The 21544-nt window shown below is 36.7% G+C and overlaps 1 protein-coding gene across 1 annotated transcript in view; it reads left to right on the plus strand.

The window, feature by feature from the left end:
• Positions 1-21544, plus strand: part of MND1 (meiotic nuclear divisions 1) — a 52006-nt gene that overhangs the window by 24757 nt on the left and 5705 nt on the right. Inside the window, exons 5-6 of the mRNA XM_045552136.1 lie at positions 12964-13038; positions 16225-16339. Coding sequence (XP_045408092.1) covers positions 12964-13038; positions 16225-16339 — 190 coding nt within the window. The remainder of the gene's footprint in view (positions 1-12963; positions 13039-16224; positions 16340-21544) is intronic.

Below are 21544 nucleotides of genomic sequence, written 5' to 3' on the forward strand. Positions count from 1 at the left end.
ATGCCTGGCTAATTTTTTCTATATATATTTTTAGTTGGCCAGATAATTTCTTTCTATTTTTAGTAGAGACGGGGTCTCGTTCTTGCTGGTCTCGAACTCCAGACTTCAAGCCATCCACCCGCCTCGGCCTCCCAGAGTGCTAGGATTACAGGCATGAGCCACCGCCCGGCCCAAAATGGACCTTTCTTAGGAAATAAAACCTTGAGAGATGATATATCAAAATCAAGCCAGTTTTTCTCCACGGAAGTTCTTTCGATCTTTATTACTTTGAGTATAATCTCTTCAAATACTTTTCAATAACAAAAATCATTACTGGAAATCTTAATAATTGTATTCCTGACTTAAATTTTTTGTATCTCTTCCACACAAGAAAGGACTTTTATTTTTGTGGAATGTAATGTCTTTAAGCTCATGTCAAAAAGGTAAATAGTTGGCAACTTTTCATTTCTCCTCTTTAATAAACTAAATTACAAAGACACTTCAGACTTCTGGTTCTTAATTAAAATTCCCAGGTGTTTATTCTTTTAGAAGTTTTGGTATTGCATTCTATTTAAGAGAAAAGATTGAGAGAGCATCAGGTCTTAGCTTTTCCAACTTTCCTACATGGAGATAGCCACTTATTCTTCCACCACCGTATCCTCCTTTTCTTCACGAAGGCCACCTGTGTTTGGGAGGGCTCTCAGTCATACCAGTGGCAAGTCTGTATGCTTTCCATTGGCTTCCTCCTTGTCTTTCTCTTCCTCCTCTGGATTTTTCCAATATCTGAATTTGACATATCCTCAGATACTCACAGTACTGAAAAAGTATCACTACTCCTTTTAGCAGATTCATTTTCTGTCTGTATTATGTTTCAACTGCTCATTCATCCAACAAATACTTACTGAGCTGCTCTTCTGGGCAAGGCACTGTTCTGGGCGCTTGGGACATGCATCAGTGAGTAACACAGACAAAGATCCCCGCCCTTGTGAAACTGACATTGTAGTGGAGGGAGACAGACATCAAATGCTAAACATAATTACTAGCAAACTGTATGTTGTATGAAAGGTGGAGGGTATATGAATAAAAAGATAAAGTAGTACTAGAGTTGGGGGGGCCAAGGTGCAGATTTAAAATAGGGTAGTCAGAGTAGACTTTACCGAGAAAGTGAGGTGTGAGGGTGGGTAGGAAGTTAACTCTGAATATCTTGAGGAGAAACATCCAGAGAGAGACAGCATCCAGACAGAGAAGTCAGCCAATGCAAAGGCCTGAGTGAAATGGGAAGCCATTCAATTCTTCAGCAAACACCTATGCACTTGCTAAGAACTATGGCTCCATGCCAGGTGCTGGAAATAAAAAGATTAAGACATAGCCATGTCCTCAGTGAATTCACAATTTAGTTCAGAAACTAGACCATAAACAAGTTGTATTACAATTAAGACGTGCAGTAAAAGAGAAACAAGCAGGCATTATTAGAGAACAGAGGAGAGAGTAGCAAACTCAGTTCATTTAATCCTGCTGCCTCCCCTTTTTCCTCCTGGATCTCACTGCTTCTGGGGCCATAACTTAGTGCTTTCAGTGCCTTTCTTCTCTTCATAACTACTTCTTTTTCTGCCAGTTCTGACATAGTTAACTGTCTCCTAGAGCACTTTATTCCTAATAATCAATCTTTCTCTGACCAGTCTACTTTCCTTTACTACTGTTTTCTTCTCTCTACCTTCATGTCCTTCAGATTCATTCTAAAGAGTGTTTTCTTCTCCGTACTTCTTGGAGAGTAATTCTATTTATCTCCAATATGCCAGTATCTTGAGTAAGATCTGTAGTTATTCTTTCCAGATCTTTATCTTTAACTGAATAAGTATATAAAAAGTGGAGATCACCCTGAGGTCTGTCACTTCCACAATGAACTATCTTCACTCTAGATGATAAAGTTCGGTTCTTTTCACTTTGTATGTAATCTATCACCAATTATTGTCAGTTATGCTTAGTTGTAGTTCTTATACTTGCCCCATTTTCATTTCTCTAATAACCCTAGTCTGCTTTTCTCCAAAGTATTATAAAGGCCCTATTTTAAGATTTATGACTTGTTGACTTTATTCCCATTGCATTATAAATGATTTTTTAAACCAGAAACATATATGATACCACTAAGAGCTTTTCAGAATTAGTGTGAAATAACTAATGTTAACATACTGAGTTGATAAAAATCTAGGCTTTAAAACAATACTCTGGCATTCCCAATTGTAAAGAAAGATTATGTTTTTCACTGGAGTCTCATTTTTCTTCTACCATTCATGAGATTTTAGGTGTAAGGCCGTGTAGTCCCATCTTAAGTAAATGTATGCTTTCTGTTAAGCTCTTAGAAATCAGGAAAACCACCTCAGCTCCAGGCAACTACCCTCAACATACTGGGGATCTCCAGGCTGGTTGTTTTTTACTCTGTACATTCTTCCTGGTTAGTTTCATTTCCTCCTAAGGCTTTCATTGCCTCCTATATACTTATGATTCCCCATTGTTTATCTCCTGTTTATACCTCTGGACTAAGCACTGCACCTAGTAGGTATTCAGCTACCTACTAGACATCTCTACTTGAGTAGCTGACAAACAACTTAAACTCAATATGATCAAAACTCAGTGTATTACCCAAACTTGCTCCTCTGTCTTCTAGATTCTGAAACCACTGTTCACTTAGTCACCTAAATCTGAAACTTGATCGTTACCTTAGATTTTTCACTCCCTTTCCTCCACATCCATTTAGTTCCAAATACGTGTTGAATCTACATCCTGATATCTCTCCAATCTCTCCCTTTCTCTCCATCCCCATTGCCACTGTCTTGGCTTAGACTCTCATTATCTCTGGCCCAGAACTTTGAATTAGTGTTTTCACTGGTCTCCCTGTCTCCAGCCTTCACTTTCTCCCATCTGCTATAATAGTTATCTTTAATACCCTTGGATGGTTTCCCAATCCTAAATAATAAAGTCCAGATTCCTCAGACTGACTCTAAGTCTCTCTGTAATCTGGCTCCTGCCACTGGCCAGCCTAGTAACCTGCTGTTGCTCCTTCTCTAACCCTACTAAGCAGTCCTTCCTGAATGACATTCATTTTATAGCTTGTGTCTTTACATACTGTGCCTGGCTTGTTCTTTTGTTTTTTCAATTGACATATTATAGTTGTATGTGGCTTGTTCTCTTTGATTGTGTAACTAGCAAACTTTAACCTGTCCATTAACCAGAGACATATTAAGACCCACTTCAAAAATCTTCCAGGAGAATTTTGATCCCTTCTTCCTCTGCAGGGTTTAGTACTTCTTTGTGCTATGACTATCTTATACAGGTTTCTTTTATAGATTGAAGTCTTTATGTGCCTTGTTTCTATGGCAGACATTCTTTGAGGGCAGACTGCATAAATCATCTTTTATCCCCAACATGGAATGCAGTTATTAAGACACGTAGAGGCATGATAAATGTTGAATGAGTGCATAAATCAATACATCACAGCCAAGTTTCAGTCCTAACTACTGTGCACTGAGTCCAGGAGTCTTACTCCCTGGCCATTCGCTTTCCTTGCTTCTCAGTCCACAACACAGCAGTAAAGATGATTTCCATTAAGTAGTCATGATTATAATAATCTTGATTTTTTTCTAGAACTCAGACTCAGAAGTACATATTATGTAGGAATAATTAAGTATGAATTTTAAACTTTGTCATTTCTTTTTTTCACCACTTTACCTGAATTGTATTTTTCTGGACCCTCGCTCAGCATTACCCAAAGTGGTTTTGTGGAATGGATATATAACAAGTGTTACCTAAAAGAGAGTTCTGCAATCAAAAGAATTTGAGTTAGAGTTCTTTGAGCCTTTAGTATGCCAGTGTGCATTGTGAATCTTATTTGACCCATTTTTATCAGGGATTAATGTTCTGTGGAATACACTTTGGGAAATGCTGCCCAAGTTTATAGGTTCATTTCAGCAAATTAAGACTATTTTCTGTCTTAGACTTCCCCCTTCTCCCCAGAGTTGGTGTGTATTCTGTGTTGATAGCTGAAATACAGTCTCACCAGCTGGCATATCACCTTCCAACATGTGCAAAGCCCTGCTGATGTCGACTGTTCTTTTTAAACTCCTTTCTTGATTAAATACATCTGTGTGGAGTCTCTTAAAGAGCCCAACCCACTGGACACAATTGCTCACACCTGTAATCCCAGTACTTTGAGAGGCTGAGGCAGAGGATCACTGGAGGTCAGGAGTTCAAGATCAACTTGAGTAGCATAGCAAGACGCTGTCTCTACAACAAAACTAAAAATTAGCTGGGTGTGATGGTACATGCCTGTTAGACCCACCTGCTCTGGAGGCTGAGGCAAGAGGATTACTTGAGCCCAGGAATTTGAAGTTGCAGTGAACTATGATCATGCCACTGCACTCCAGCCTGAGCAACAAAGCAAGATCCTGTTTCTAAAAATAAAAATTTAAAATTAAAGAGCCCAGTCCATATTCCTTGTCTTTACTAACTCCCTCCTTACAAGACACTTAAGTGTAGTGGTCAGCTTTCTCTTAGTGTATGTTATAGTGTCTGCTTTATAGATTATACTTCTGTTTTCTCCATCCATTTAGAATACTTTAAATTTGTATCTCTAACAGGACATTAGCAAGTGAGCATTTTTCTTTTTTTAAGGGATAGAGTCTTGCTCTGTTGCCCAGGCTGGAGTGCAGTGATGCAATCATTGCTCACAGCAGCCTTGAACTCCTGGGCTCAAGCCAGCCTCCTGCTTCAACCTCCCAAGTAGCTAGGACTATAGGCCTGCCACCACCACACCTGGCTAAGTTTTTTTAAAGTTTTTTTGTAGAGACAGGATCTTGCTATGTTGCCCAGACTGGTCTTGAACTCCTGGCCTCAAGCAATCCACCTTCCTGAAGTGCTGAGATGAGCACCTGGCCCACAAGTAAGAACTGTTCAAACCACAAAAACTACATACTGTTCTGATATGTTAAAATACTATTTGTATTTTTCTGTAATAAATTTAAAAGTTATTTACTGTAAATCAAAAGAATGAAGAAGAAAATTAAATGGCTTACAATCCTATCATTCCAAACTAATTACTCTTGACATTTATATATATACTTTCTTTTTTATATGCATGAATCAGTATGTTTTTAGCCACAAATAACAAAAAAGTAGATCTAAGTTGGCTTAAATAATAAGGTTTATTATCTTACATACAAGAAGTTTGCAGGAGCTCTTTCAGGATTGGTTAATCCTACCATACGTCGCGATCAGAAGTCTGGAATGGCTTCTCTGATACTTTTTGGCTTTCCCTTTTTGGATGCAATAACTACTGTAGCCACTGTATCCTGCCATGGCAATGTCCAAAGCAGGAAGAAAGATGGACTCTCTTTTTGTTTTCTTTCTTTCTTTTTTCTTTTAGACTAGTCAAGTGCAGTAGTGAGAAGGGAGGAAAGTGGTAGAAAAAGGAGTTCAATCTGTAACTGACTGAACAATCAAGCGAGATAACTCACTACCTTCAGACCAGCCTGAACTCTTCTTTTTGTACCTCTCTCTTTTTATCCAGGAGAAAAATCCCAGACTACCTCCTTTCCCAAGTGGGCTTCCTTTTATGCTTTATTGGCCAGGTCTCAGTTACATGCTCACCCTGAAACGATCTAAGCCAACATAATTTATGCTCTGGGAGGGGATCCATTCTGAGCACATTGCCACCCCAATCTGAACAAAAATTATAGTTCTTTTAGCAAAGAAAGAAAGGCTTTATAGAGGCAACTAACAGGATCTGCCAAATTGTATCCATATGCACTTAAAAGTCATGTCTTTTAAATTGAATTATTTTATTACCTCTCCATTGGCCTAGATAGTCAAGAATTAAATATATGTTTGTTGAGATTAAGTGACTCAAAGATTGGGAGTGAGACCAGGTGTGGTGGCTCACTCCTATAATCCTAGCACTTTCGGAGGCCAAGGTGGAAGGATTGCTTGAGGTCAGGAACCAAGAGCAAGACCGCATCTCTACAAAAATAGAAAAATTAGCCAGGTGAGGTGGTGCACACCTGTAGTCCCACTTACTTGGGAGGCTGGGGCAGGAGGATTGTTCAAGCCCAGGAGTTTGAGGTTGCAGTGAGCTATGATGATGCCACTGCACTCTAGCCAGGGTGACAGAGCAAGACCCTGTCTCCAAAAAAAAAAGATTGAGGATAGGGAAAGAGAAGTATATAAACAGTATTTTTTATTGGTAAGTGATTTTAAAATAATAAAAAAATAGTTAATATTACAACTGCGATGTGTGAATTTTTATGGTAGAACTTAAGACATCAGAGATTTATTTTTTATGTTGTTTGGTTTTTTTGTTTGTTTTGCTTTTGTGGTAGGTAGCTTTGGGCTAGGCATCCAAACTTTCCCCCAGTAACTACTCTCCTTTGCTATTAAAGCTATTTGGTGGATGAGTTCGAGAAGGCTGACCTTAGAGCTATAGAATTTCCATCCCCAAAGACTCTTCTATGTTTAATATAAGAAACAGATTTGTGACAGCCATTCCTCAAAAATATATTCCCCCTAAATCAAACAACCTAGAAGATTTTACTTGGCAAAAAACTGCACCTGCAATTTTGATGCTATGCCACCAGGTGGTGGCAGAGTGTCAAAGTCACATACATCCTTAATTTCTTGGGATAGCCTTAATTTCAATTTGTTTGGGCTGTTTTGCCCCTCAAATGCATATCAATATTTTATGAATTTTAATATTTCAATATTTATAACATTTATGGCTGCTTTATATATTTAGAAGTTTTATAAAAATAACCCTGTTTAAAGTATAGCTCTTACTTGACTCAGTGTCATGGTTCAAACTTCCAGGCCTGCATTTCATCATATTCAGATATGGGGCCTTATTCAGATTCCCTGGTATTTATATTTATTTATAAATGTAGCTTTTCTACACTATACCTCTTTTTAGAAAATAGCTTAACTTTAGATCAGATACAAAATAATCTTTGTTTTACATTTTGTTATTTTTTTTAAAAAAACTGTATGTATTCACCTTTTGAATAACCTGTGACACTTCAGTTTACCACAACTTTTAGTTTGGTTGGCTGCTCTCAATTCTTGAGTCAGATCACCATCAAAATGTGTTGGGTTGTTCTACTCTTCTAAATAGCCTACTCTTCTTAGGCTATTTAGGCCATGAAAGGGAAAGAGTCAGTTTGCCTTTGTAATTTTTTGAAATCCAAGTCCTCCTCTTGAACCTTTCTACTCTAAGAGGTAGAAGTAGAAAAAGAAGGGAGAACATTATTCTCTCAAGAAGATAAAAGCATTTATGGGCAGGTACTCTAATTACTATTTCTTAGCGCTGTTTTTCTTTGACTTTATAAATTTAATGGGGGAGTTTATCATAAGCTAGTCTAAATAGAAATTTAAAGCTTTAAGTTAATTCTATTTAGGTTAAATAGAAATTTGAGCTTAAACTCTTTAAATGATATTTTTTAGCAAATTATTTGTCTTTTAGATTGGTGGCTTCTAATGAAACTAAATTACTTAAAGGAATTGAATAACTTATTAGACCAAAACATTTTAAATAGCATTTAAGCAACATTTTCATTAGAAATTTCAGTAATGGATGATCTTAATCCCTGTAAGAAATATTTGGAAATTCCAAAAGTAAAATCTAAGCAATATGAGATGCTTTCAGCCTAGAAATCCATGCTTTAGTGAGATGATGGAAGCTGCTGAGAAACATCTGTTAGGTCTGTTATTTCCCACTGCTCTTGAAAGACAGTAGGAAAATAAGTAATTCCTCATATAAAAATGATTTTGCTAATTTTAGCATCTACGTAGATCTGTTGTTCGTAGGTTCTATCAATTATTATTATATATAAAAGTAAGGTCTTGGCCAGCAGTCCTGGAGTTTGTTGGATATATGAGTGTTCCCATGGGACTACATGTGTGCCACATTCAAAAGTGAGTGAACAAGAGCCAACCTGGAGCTCTATTAAATTCTGTCCCAGAGAAGGGCATTGAAACCTAACAGATTCTGTGTGGAACCTCTGAAAAACTAGACTGGAAGGGCTTTGGGGGACAAGCTGGGAAAGGGGGATAGTGAGAGATGGAATGTTGTGTAGGAGCCAGAAGAATAGAATGTGTCTTCTGCGTCACAGGGATTTCAATAGAGATGCAACAGGGAAGCCTGCAGGGAACCCAGGAGTGTAGCCATAAAAAGTTCAGCTTAAACATCTGTTAGATGTAGAGAACATTGAGGCTTCTTGCCCACCCCCACCCCCCCACTTTTTTTAAGAAACAGGTCTTGCTGTGTTGCCCAGGCTGGAGTGCAGTGGCCATTCACAAGCGCATTTGAACTCCTGGCCTCAAGCAGTCCTCCCACCTCGGCCTCCTGAATAGCTAGGAGTATAGGCATACTCCACCACACCTGGCTAGTCTTATCTTTAAACCAGGATTTGAAGTGTCAGTTACTATGTCAGACAGTCTAATTTCTGAATCATGTACTTGATAACTTACAGTAATTGTAGATCTTGATCAACTAAGAGTGACCAAAGAAGTCATGGGACTTCCAACTCTTCATCCAGGAGCAGGGGAAGTATTTCCCTCACTGAGCTGTTTTTAAATAGTAGTTGGGAAGAAGTATTAAGTTACTTTTATGGTTTACCCATGAGTACAATACAAAATATGTATAAATTAATACCACAAAAATATTAGTATTACAAGTCTGCACATCTTTATACTTAATCCTAAATCTCCTTGATTAAAAAAATGTACTTTATTAAAGAAACAATTTTGTCATTCTAAGTCATTTTAGGATTGCCTTCCAAGTGGATTTTGGGTTTCTTAACAATGATTCCCTATCTAGGATGTGTTCTTGCCTATCGCTCTGACAGACACAATGATTCCTGTTTATTTGCACCATAACTGAGACTCCATAAATCGTAGGCATTGGTCACTATGTCAGAATTAGGTTTGTCTTTATACAGAACCCAAAACAACAGTGGCTTAAACACCTAAGAATTTAGTTCCCTCTCGTATAAAAGAAGTCTGGAGGAGGATTGTCTGGGTGAGGCTAGTCAGTGGGAACTCCACCTCCCGTTAGGTATTGTCTCATTATCTAATGTGAAGCTCCAGCCATCATGCCCATATTAACAGATAGCAGAAAGGAGGAAGGGAAGGGCAAAGGGAACATCCATTTCCAACAACATCTGAGTCCATCTTGTTGGACAAAACAGTCATATGGCTATACCTGATTTGAAGTAGGCAGAGAAGTACAAGATTTTTTGTTTTTGTTTTTTTAGCTAGGCCTTTTGTCCAGGATCCTGTTACTAAGAAAGAATGGATATTGATGGGCAATTAGTAGCCTCAGCTACTTAGCCCTCATCTCTGGATTTGTCTTATGAGAACCCATTTCTCATGCCTGAAGAGTCTTTAATCCTTATAAGTTTATATCTAACTTCCTTCACTGCATCAGTTAGATTTTTACATGTCTTTGACTCTCAAAATATCTGAATGATTTCTAACTGGATTCTAAATAAGGTTTTGTCTGACTGTAGTCACAACTTCTAAGTTGTCCTGATATTCACTGTTAGATTAGGCTTCTGTTGGATCTTCCATATCTTTTAACTACTTTTTAATATTTTTTATCTCTTCCTAGAAGTTAAAATTAGTTCATTTTAAAATCTGCCTGCTTTTTCCTTCTTGTATTTTTTTAAGTTTCTACTTGTATTTTTATTACTTTAATCTTATTAAATCTTATTTCTAATATATCTGGTTGAGGGACCACTAGTCTGTTGTTTGTTGTTTATTCACTGGTTCCTTATGAGCAATTAATTCCTAAATGGAATATCACCTTTATTAAAAGATTTAAATTTTAAAGTAAATGATACTGGCTCTGGTTTTTTTGTTTTTTGTTTTTCCTTTTTAAAGCATATACAGAAGATATAGAACTGATTTCTCCACAACACAGTACATGAATTTTGATAAACCAGGAGGCTGAGCTGGTTGCTCTTGATATTATCTCTTCCTCACTCCCTGTTTGTTGGTGATCTTTCCCACTTAGGAAAACCTCTATATGATGTTTTGAACTTTATTTCTAAAAAAGACCCAATCAGAATTCCAATGCAGCCAGCTTGAATCAATCTTTCTGTTTCTTATGAATAGGCAATTCCTCCAGGCAGTGAATTAGCCCTTTGGAAAACATTGGCATTATGTTTCTCAACCCTAAGTGTATAGGTGGCCTGGAATGCATTTAAAGAGAAGCATTGTGTCAGATCATCAAATCTAAAGATGAAATCGTGTTTTTACAAATTATAAGTAGTTTTTATTGTTGCAGCTGCAGTTTTGTTCTGAGTTATTGGGTTTTTAAAAATTACTATTTGCTTTAGTGATATTCAGAAGTGGATTTATTACAGTATATAGTTGGTTCTGGTTTTACATTATAGAAATGTGCCCAGAAAATTTGCTCTTTAAAGGAATCCTATGGTGAATGCCTTTTTTAAACACAGGGTATCACCCCTTTTTCTATTTTTGTAAATGTGTACTTTTGTATTTCTTTTAAAGACAAATATTAAGATACTTTGTTTCTAGTTCAGGCTATAATATTTAGCAGTAATTCATTTTTGCTTATGAACTAGATAATATTTTTCCATATATTAATAACCTGTGTATTTTAGTTGGGTTTGTTACTGCAAGAAGACAGGTTTTTGTTTAGATCAGTAGTTCTCAACAGTGTGGTGCCCCCCAAACAGCAGTATCTGCATCACCTGGGAACATGTTAGAAATGCAAATTCCTGAGCCCCACCCCAGACCTGCTATTCAGAGGCAGGTGAGGCCCAGCAACGTGTGTCTTAACAAGCCCTTTGGGTTATTCTGATACATGCTAAAGTTTGGGAAGTACTGGTTCAGATAATATGGATACAGTGGCTAAAAATTTTGGCTTTTATCACTTCAGGGCCTAGGTTTGGTTTACTTCCAAAGTGCATGTTAGAAACTACAGCAGCAGTACTTCTGATAGTTGTACAGATGAAAAACTGATAGCCAGGGCAGCCTGACTGAAGTTGCTTTCATCATTCCCAGTGGTTGAGATTTCAAGAACTAAGCAGTGAGCCAAGAATCCTTCACTATTGGGTTGAACCAAATTGTTTCAGTATTTAGGATAATTAGCAGAAGCTTTTCCTTTGATAACATCATTTAGATTGTGCCTCTCTCCATTACCAAGATACTTAAAATGACAAATCCTGAATTTAGTGCTCCACATTTAAAATGTGTGAGATTATTTTCAGAATTAAGGAATTTGTGAATGAGCTCTCTTTCAAATGCTTTTAAGTTGTAAATAATTACAAACTGACATACAGTACCTGCTACTTCATTAACATAATTAAAGATATATATCCTTTAATTATTGGCTTATTTCATATAATTATTAACTTTTTGGATATCTACCTATCTGGTTATTTTTAAGATATTTAATGGAAAAATGTTAATGCTAATATATGTGTGTATGTGTTTTTTAATTGGAAAAATCCTCTACTCCTGAATTTAAATGTTACATACATTTTAAAATTATTTCAGGTGGTAACTTCAGGGTGGAATATTAACTTTTTTAACGTTTTTATTTTATAAATGGGAGCCCTTGTCATAAAGAACTAGATCTCCTTGCTAAATTTAGGGTCTTAAAGGTTTATTTTGCTCTTGAATCTACAGCAGGTTTTTTTTTTTAACTTAGGAAGATAATTACTCTCAAGAAGAGGTATAACTGGTTTGTGGTGATGTCTGCTTGACATTACCAACAGATCTTGTTCATGCTATGGATTAGAATCAGTGACTCTAGAACTATTAAAGGAAAGCTTACAATGTTCCCCTTATGCATATTGAGAAGTGAAAGATTTCCCAAAACCAGGGTAGGGCTGCCAAGTTTTTGAAGATATTATTTCTGAATTTTAAGCAAAAAAGGGCATCTAAATATTATTCACTCTCTACATATAACTAGATCATATTGTAAAGTGTTTTTATAATCAGCCAACAAAAATTAGTCCAATTATTATTTTCTAAATGTTTATAACTCAAGGGAGGGAGGAGTGGAATATATTTTAAGAAGGCCCCCAATCAAATAAATCCGAAATTTCTCTTTAGTTTGTAGCAAAAGATGTGGTAGAGAATTTAGTATTGGGAATTTCCTGTGATTATTTATTTAGTCATGGACCCAGGTGAGATTAATAAAATGGAGACTGGGAAGCAATGTTCTGAAATTAACCAGTGCTTTCTGGTGTGGGCCCAGCTGCATGCTAATGAATATTCCATATCTCCAGTCTCTCTATGCTGGTGTTATTTAATCCATTTCCACATATAATTATCCACTTTCTAAGCCGGGTAAAATGTTTAAACTCATCACTTTTAAAATATTTAAAACATACCTAAAATCAACAACAGGCAACAGATTTTTTTCTACTCTAAGAACATAGTATGTAAAGTATGCAATTCCTCATAAAGTACTTTATTTAAGAATAATAAGTGATATATTCATTATTGACAGTAAACAGGTCACAAATACTACAAGTCTACAAGAAATAGTCTAGGGTATTTTGAAAAGACTAGTAAGAAGTGAAATCAAATTGGAAGAGAGAATTTATATAAAACTTTTTTTTTCTAATTTTCAAATTCAATTTCTAACTAAATAATAGACCTCAAGTTATTTGGGTCAGGGTGGGAACCTGATAAATGAAGACTATGTAGAAAAGATTGAAAGCATGTTATTCATTTTCTGCATGGAACAAGAAGAAAATATTTTTTAAACTCCGTTTTTTCAGTCTACCCTAATGATTTATGGTCCTTGGTTTTCTTCAAATTAGAGAAGTTAGTTCCCAGTGTAGTCTTTGACTTTTTTGTGACATTGACCTAGGCCAAAGACAAGTTTCATTTTGTCTTCATAAACTATATGTCAAGACAGTTTATCTTAGCAAGCCATTTTATTTGTTTTTGATTCTCTAGTTGTCTGAGGGAAGCCAAAAGCATGCAAACCTACAGAAAAGCATTGAAAAAGCTAAAATTGGTCGACATGAGACGGTAAGTTTGTGTCTATAGATTCACTAACAATGACAATTCTAAACAGAAGAATAAGGACACAGAGCTTCCTATAAGGAAGGTGCCATTCCTACCAGAAGAAGAGGATCATAGCAAAGGACATGAATATTTGACCTGGTAGGGGTCACTAATTGTGAAGCTAGATTTATTGTTGTTGTTGTTGTTGTTATTATTGCATATGGCAGCAATAACATAGAAGCATACACCCTGGAGCCAGAGTGCCCGGTTTTGAAAGTCTCCTAAATTCTGTTTTCAGTTTTCTCAGTTGTAAAATAAGAATAATAAAATTTACTTAATAGGGTTACTGTGTGGATTGAACTAGTTAATATTTGCAAAGCACTTAGAAGAAGACCTGGTACATGGTAAGTCTGTATAAATGTTTACATAAATTTTTGAGTCTTTTTTTTTTTTTTTTTAATTTTGGCACAGAAACAAACTGAAAACCAACATAGTATCCTTGTGGCCTTGTAATATTTTTAAGTTATTTAAATAAATATTGACCTATTTTATTTTAAAAAGTGTAATGTTTCTAAAGTATTAGGTTCGACATTTTAAAAAATCACATCACTTTCTAGTTTCATTATTATTTCAACTATGGATTTATGACTTTAAAAAATACTGAAGATGGCCAGGTGCGGTGGCTCACGCCTGTAATCCTAGCACTCTGGGAGGCCAAGGCGGGTGGATCGCTCCAGGTCAGGAGTTGGAGACCAGCCTGAGCAAGAGTGAGACCCCATCTCTACTAAAAATAGAAAGAAATTATCTGGCCAAATAAAATACATATAGGAAAAATTAGCCGGGCATGGTGGCGCATACCTGTAGTCCCAGCTACTCGGAAGGCTGAGGCAGTAGGATTGCTTAAGCCCAGGAGTTTGAGGTTGCTGTGATTTAGGCTGACGCCACAGCACTCACTCTAGCCAGGGCAACAAAGTGACACTCTGTCTCAAAAAAAAAAAAAAAAAAATACTGAAGATCAACATGAACCACTAAGCATTCCATCTAGGTCTTTGTTTGTATCACCTGATTGTGAAAGAAAGCAACTCTGAAAGCCTGTCACATTGTAGAAGGAATACATACAGGTTTATGGTGGCTTTATGCTTCTAAAGTTACTTCACATGTATTTTTTCATGTGAATAGCACAATCACAGATAGGAATTGAAGAGTGGTAATTTTTGAAGACTGTTCAAGGAAAGGTAAATTCTGGGCATAACATGAAGCTGTTAAATTTCTTCAGTTAACAGTAGCAATTACCACTTCTTTATTTGATTCTCTCTTTTCTTAAACTGGCAATAACTTGTAGAAGCACTTCAACTAATGGTGACATATGCGTGCCCAGAAGTTGTCAGCCAGTCTACTGACTGTTAGTTACTCAGTTCAGTGGAACCAGTGCAACTAGAGGGAAAAAAAATCTACCAGCAAACCTAGTTAGTACCCACCAGTATCAGAAGAGTGTAATAGTTCAGAAAGGCTCCTGAGAAAGATGAGGTCTTGTGCTCATCCTGAGCTTACCAGCCAGGACTTTGCAGAAATACCTAGCCCCTATCAACTAGACATTATTCATCATGATGACGAAAAAGGAGAAATAGCTAACATGTATATTTTGCTTGCTATGAACCAGGCAAGTACTGTTCTAAATGCATTCTATATATTCATTGAATCCTACTAACAATCAAGGAGGTAGCTCCTATCTGCATTTTACATTTGAGGAACTGGAGGCACAAAGAGGTTAAATAATTTGGCAAAGATCCCAGTGCTAGTAGCTGTAACACAGCTTCAATTCATGGTGTCTGGAGAGCGATCATTGTACTCACACAGATGTTCACCACTTGTCTTCATTAGCTTTTTCTCCTTTTGATTTCCTTTTTAGAGATGGGGGTCGCACTATGTTGCCTAGGCTGGCCTCGAACTCCTGGGCTCAAGTGGTCCTCCTGCCTCAGCCTCCCACGTAGCTGGAAGTACAGGCATGAGCCACTACACCCAGCTTCAGTTTTCCTTTTGAAGCACGTAAAATTTGGGTGTAGATGGCAAATAATGACCATCTTGTTATGTTCTAGTGATTTTTAAATTTCTCCTGAGCTGTGCTGATATGATGTACACTAACCATATGCAGCTATTTAAATTTAAATTAAAATGAACTATTATACAATTAAATTCAGTTCCTCAGTCACAATAGCTGCATTTCCTGTACCCTACGGCCACATGTGGCCTGCAGCTCTTGCAGTGGAGAGTGCAAATGTAGAACATTTCTACCATCGCAGGGTCCTGTTGGACTGTGTTGCTTCAGAGCGTGCTGCTCTATATATGCATTCTCTTCTACAAATGTTAGCAAAGGGACTTTCTTTACTTTTAAACAAAAAGGAGTAGCTAAAGGCAAAAGTTGAAAAATGCAAATGCAAAAATACAAGTTAGCAAGGAAATTTAGACAAGTCCTGTTTAGACAGCTTGAACTTGGTTTTGCCCCAGATTTATCCTATAATTCTGTACCATATCTTTGCCGGCACTTGATTTTTGTTTGGACTCATTTTTCAGGTTTCACAAATATGAATTGAATACCTATAGCACTGTAACTTCTACCTGTTAATGAGAACTATAGCTAGAAGTTTCAAATGGTGTTTGTTGGATCATATTGTATTTAAAAGCTTTATTCTGGTTTACCTTTAAAATAAAGTGGTGGGAGGCACATACAATTAATACAATTCCATTTCTGATATCTTTAAATATTTCTAAAGGTTAATCCTTAAAAGTTGACAAATTGTCTAGAACACTTTTAAGGATAATTGATGTTGCCCTAAAATATTACTTGCATATATAACCTTGTAAAAGTACCCAAAAAGTAGTATAATTTTTTTCCCTCACATATGATAACATGGTCATTTAAGAGTTCATCCAGGCATAACAGGGACCTGTCATTTATTTATGAGCATTCCATTCTCATTCTACATAATTCACGTTTAATTATTCAATATATATAAAAGATGCTTGAGATTTCAGAGAAAGATGAGAATTTCACTTGTTCTTATACTGCAAATATACATGTATGTATATATTTAATAATGTCAAAAGCTCATCATTTATGAGAAAAAAATGAAAGTGTTTATAAAATGTATTACCTTATAACATATGGGATTTTGTTTGTCTTAATTGTACATAAAACTATTTTTAATGCAGGAAGAGCGAACTATGCTAGCAAAAGAACTTTCTTCACTTCGGGACCAAAGGGAACAGCTAAAGGCAGAAGTAGAAAAATACAAAGAATGTGACCCGCAAGTTGTAGAAGAAATACGTAAGTTTGTACCACAACTTTAGGGTCTTTAACTTTGGTAATGAAAAAGACTTTATACTTCTAGTTGCCTGGTAACCATTCTCTGTGTATATGATAAAGTAATGCCAGTTAAAATAGTGTTCTGCTCTGACTGCTCTCACTTTGTATTTGTAACACAATAGGAAAATATTGCCTTAATATTTCCATTAAGAGGCTGGGCGGGGTGGCTCACACCTGTAATCCCAGCACTGTGGGAGGCTGAGGCGGGCAGATCGTTTGAGCTCAGGAGTTCAAGACTAGCCTGAGCAAGAGCGAGACCCTGTCTCTACTAAAAAAATAAAAGAAATTATATGGACAACTAAAAATATATGTGAAAAATAAGCTGGGCATGGTGGTGCATACCTGTAGTCCCAGCTACTCAGGAGGCTGAGGCAGAAGAATTGCTTGAGCCCAGGAGTTTGAGGTTGCTGTGAGCTAGGCTGACGCCACAGCACTCTAGCCTGGGCAACAGAGTAAGACTCTGTCTCAAAAAAAAAAAAAAAAAAAACCTTAGCTGGGCATGGTGGCATGCACCTATGGTCCAGCAACTACTCAGGAGGCTGAGTGAGGCAGGAGGAGGATCACTTGAGCTCAGGAGTTGGAAGCTGCAGTGAGCTATGAAGATGCCACTGCACTCTAGCCCAGGCAACAGAATGAGACCCCGTCTCAAAAAAAAAAAAAATTGCAGGGTATACGAAGGATGTGAACTTTCTGGAGAGTGGAATAACACAGTTGAGAAAGTTACAACTGAAATTTTATACTGGTTGCCTGCATTCTGCTGTCCATCTTAACCCTTGAATTTGAAAGTTGGGTAACTTATTTCCCAACTCAATTGTCTATCCCTGTTAACTTCCTGAACCTCAACTCAGGGAAAATGTGCCAATGTGAATGAGTATTATGCAGGATATGAAGTCTAACTAAATAAGAAGAAAAATAAAGTTTCCTGGTTTTCAGGGAGTAAAGAGACTAGACTATCATTCTTCATCAATATCAGACCTAGATTATCTTTTAATAGTTATTTATGCAGCCACATAAAGATGTGTCTATATTTGGATCCTGGAGAATTTGTAATGGTGAATCTATTAGATATCTTAATTTTCAACTTGAGAATGAGAGGGTAAAAGTCCTTCCTTCCTGGCTTTATGTAGTTGTTTTTACTCCATTGAAGAATATTATCTATTTTTATGGAGTACTTTAATTATAGAAAACTTAACATATTTTACAGATAGTAGATAATAGAATAATTACATTATTCCATAAATGGATTTTAGATGTGAGGGTAAAATGTCTTTTTCTATGGAAAGCCACTAAACTTCAGTCATAAGGAAAAAAAATTGTCAAAATGTCTATATACTGGTAAAAAGAATTTTTAGACTAAATTCATACTTTTATAGAGAGATGTCTAGTTCCTTTGCTTTTAAGATTCAGAGCAACAAACATAAAACTTCATTCAAATGAAGCACAAATAGAGTAATAGGGATTGGATTTATCCTCCCACCTGAAAAACAACAAAAACAAACAAAATATATGAAACAGCGGTTTTCAAAATATTTGATATCAGAGAACAAAGGACAATGATTCTTAGAGAAAGGAAACAGGTGAAGTGAGCTTACCAGTGCTCCAGTTTATTTTGTTGAGAGAGTTTCCTAGCCTCAGAATAGCAAAGGAGAACCCAGGCAGAGCCCTACAGATGCCCCGAGTTGAGATGAAACTGAGAGGAAGACCAGCATGACTAGAGTTCACAGGAAAATGTACTGGAGAGGAGGGAATTGTGCAGAAAGAGAACTCTGGGTATATTAAGAGGGTCCCTGTCAAATATTCAGCACAGGCATATGAGGAAACTGCCCAAGGCTGGGAAAGAACCATCCGAAAGGATAGAAGGAACAGTGGCAGGCACTCACTAAGGCCAGGAGTAGTGCTTGTTCCTACCAGCCAGGTTGGGAAAATTTATAATTTACAGGGCATTAGATAGAGTACTCAAGAAGGTCTTTTCTCAATAGAGGGAGGAAATTAGCCCTAGACTAAGCTCTGTCTTGGACCTGCCTAACAAATCATAAGACCAAGACTTGAAAGCATCAGACTATTGCCAAATAACTCAAATACATCCCAAAACAAAGCTCATTTATATGAATAAAAAATATTTAGCAACTAACAAAATTTCTTATGTTTGGCCTACAAGCAGATATTACCAGGCATGCAAAGAAGTAGGAAAACATAATCTATAATGAGCAGAATAATCATTCAATCAAAACTAACCCATAAATTAGAATCAGCAGATAAGAACATTAAAACAATTATTATTAAAATTGTATTCCTTGGCCAGGTGTGGTGGCTCACGCTTGTAATCCTAGCACACTGGGAGGTGAGCAGGAGGATCATTTGAGCTCGAGAGTTTGAGACCAGCCTGAGCAATAGCAAGACCCCCGTCTCTACTAAAAATAGAAAAAAATAGCCTGGTGTGGTGGTTCATCCCTGTAGTCCCAGCTACTCAGGAGGCTGAGGGGGGTGGATCGCTTGAGCCCAGGAGTTAGAGGTTGCTGTGAGCTAGGCTGACTCCACGGCACTCGTCTGGGCAACAGAGTGAGACTCTGTCTCAAAAAAAAAAAAAAAATGTATTCCTCATGTTCAAAAAGTTAAGCAGAAACATGGAAGATAGAACAACCCCAGTTGAACTTTTCATCATGAAAACTACAATGTCTGACATGAAAAATACACTAGGTTGGATTAATAGAAGATCACTTTTGCAGAATAAAGAATGAGTGTATTTGAGGACATAGCAATAGAAACTATGCAAAATGAAAGAGAAAAAAATAATTTAAAAAAATATGAAAATGGCATCCGTGAGCTGTAGGACTTTAAGCAACCTAATGTAAGTGTAGAGTCTGAAAAGGAGTGTGGGGGAGGGAAGGTTGCTGGACCAGAAAAATATCTGAAGAAATAAAAGCTACAGTTTTTCAAATTTGATGAAAACTGTAAATCCACAAATATAAGAAATTTAAGTAGTAGATGACAGTGATCTCCTAATCACAAAATTGGGAGAATTTTTTTAGACTTTAACCTCTACTTTCCCTAATCTCCTTTTTAATAAAATTATTATTTTTAAAATGTGCTTTTTGATAATGGGGGGTTTCATAGGATTTCAGCTATCGTGTTAGTGCAGAACAGATTATACTGGATTAAAGGATTATGAGTTTCACAAATTGATTTTAATAGGATTTTGTTCTTAATAGCATGGCTATAGCAGCTGTATTATAACACTCAAGCTTATCTCTAAGTCTGTTATGGTTTATTTGGGATGCAATTTTCTGATAATAGCCATAACCATTAGTTCATATAGGCATGGCTACGTATTATCTCTTATTTCTTAATAATGCCTATAAGAAATATTTATATTTCATCATGACAGTTGAATTATTCATATCATTAAGCAAATATTAGCAAGATTAATTGCTAATTTCTAAGAATTGAGACGTAAAAGCAATAATTCACTTAAAAATAAATTTTAATTTTAGCTATGCTGACCATTATTCAAATGAGACCAGACTCACTTAAAAATAAATTTTAATTTTAGCTATGCTGACCATTATTCAAATGAGACCAGATAAAACAAGTAGCAGAAACTAAATTCCCACAAAAATACTTGAAAGTAAGTGATCCTAGGAGTACTTAAGAAATTTTCTTAGAAATAAATGCAAGAATGACAGGGAAAAGGTGGGGTAAGGACTTCTGAAAACTTGCCTTTACATAAGAACTCACAAAAATGGTTACAATCAACTTTTTCAGAACTCTGGAAATGAACTAAAGGTTTTCAGGAGGCTATTCAAGAAAAATAGCTAACCCTCTGTAAGAATAGTGAGCTTTGTGGTGTTTTAACTTGCCTTATTCTCATCCCCACTCTGCAGCTGAGCAGTAACCCTGAAAGATAACAGCCCTGCATTCCTGTTGTCAGAGGGAGCAGAATGCTGCTGGAGCTCATTAAGAGCCCCAATTCCAAAGACTTGTCATTATTTACCTGTCTGGTGTTTCCCTGAAAGACACCAATAGAAAGGATCATCTTTGTTTGACCTGGCTTGGAGTTGCCCAGTATTATAATTTTCTCCCTAGGGAGTGTTTTTCTAAAGCAATTACAAGCAAGAGTTTTAACTTCACAGCTGTCTTGGGTGATGAGTAACAGTTGAGGCAAACAGTAGACTAATCAAAAAGTTTAAAAGGAGGAACTAAAGGTGATGTCCATAGGTTCTTTTAAAAGTGATATATTCCTGAAAATCTAGAAGGCTACATACATGGTAGGGCTATTCACTTTCTCAGTAAAGACCTGAGAAGGCCCTAAGTTCCCACATCTATCTGACCTTGATGCTCTGTGCAAGCAAGAGGTAAAGACTAAGGCAGAGTTATAAACTGCCTACATGAATGTTGAAGGCATGCCCCAACACACACACACACACACACACACACACACACACACACACACACACACAGCCCCTTAGCAAAGACTTGGCTGAGCTCTTTGGCAAAGAGATTTAATCCATGTGTTTAAGGAAATCTCTGTTTAATCAACAGCAGATCACTATACTGAGCTGAGACTTCAGTGGCCACATACCACAAAGAACACAGACTTTACAGAATTAGTTCAGAAAAATTACTAAACAAATGCTAACAACTACAACAAGCAAAAACCGTGGGGAGGGGGAAGAATCAGATTTATACTATTTTAACTGTCCAGTTTTGCCACCAAAAATTGCAAGATTCCATCCTCCCTGGGATGTGAATCATCCTTTGTCTAGCATGTCCGTGCTGTAAACACTACCTGCCTGTTAGTCACTTAGTAGTTGTCTGGGTTATCAGATTGACTGTCACAGCGTCACAGTGCTTGTGTTCAAGTAACTCTGATTTTATTTAATAATGGCAAAGAAACAAAGTAAGACTCGCACTGGAATAAAAACAATCATTGGAAATTGTTTCTGAGGAAGCCCACATGTTGGACTTACTAGACAAAGACTTTAAGTCAGCTATTTTAAATACGTTCAAAGAGCAAAAGGATACCATGTCTAACGTACTAAAAGAAAGTCCAAGAATATTACTTCACCAAATAGAAAATATTAATAAAGAGAAATTATTAAAAAGGAACCAAATAGAAATCCTGAAACTGAACACTATAATAACTGAAATGAAAAATTCACCAGAGGG

The sequence above is a fragment of the Lemur catta genome, chromosome 5 (genome assembly GCF_020740605.2).
Source record: "Lemur catta isolate mLemCat1 chromosome 5, mLemCat1.pri, whole genome shotgun sequence".
Taxonomy (NCBI): Eukaryota; Metazoa; Chordata; class Mammalia; order Primates; family Lemuridae; genus Lemur; species Lemur catta.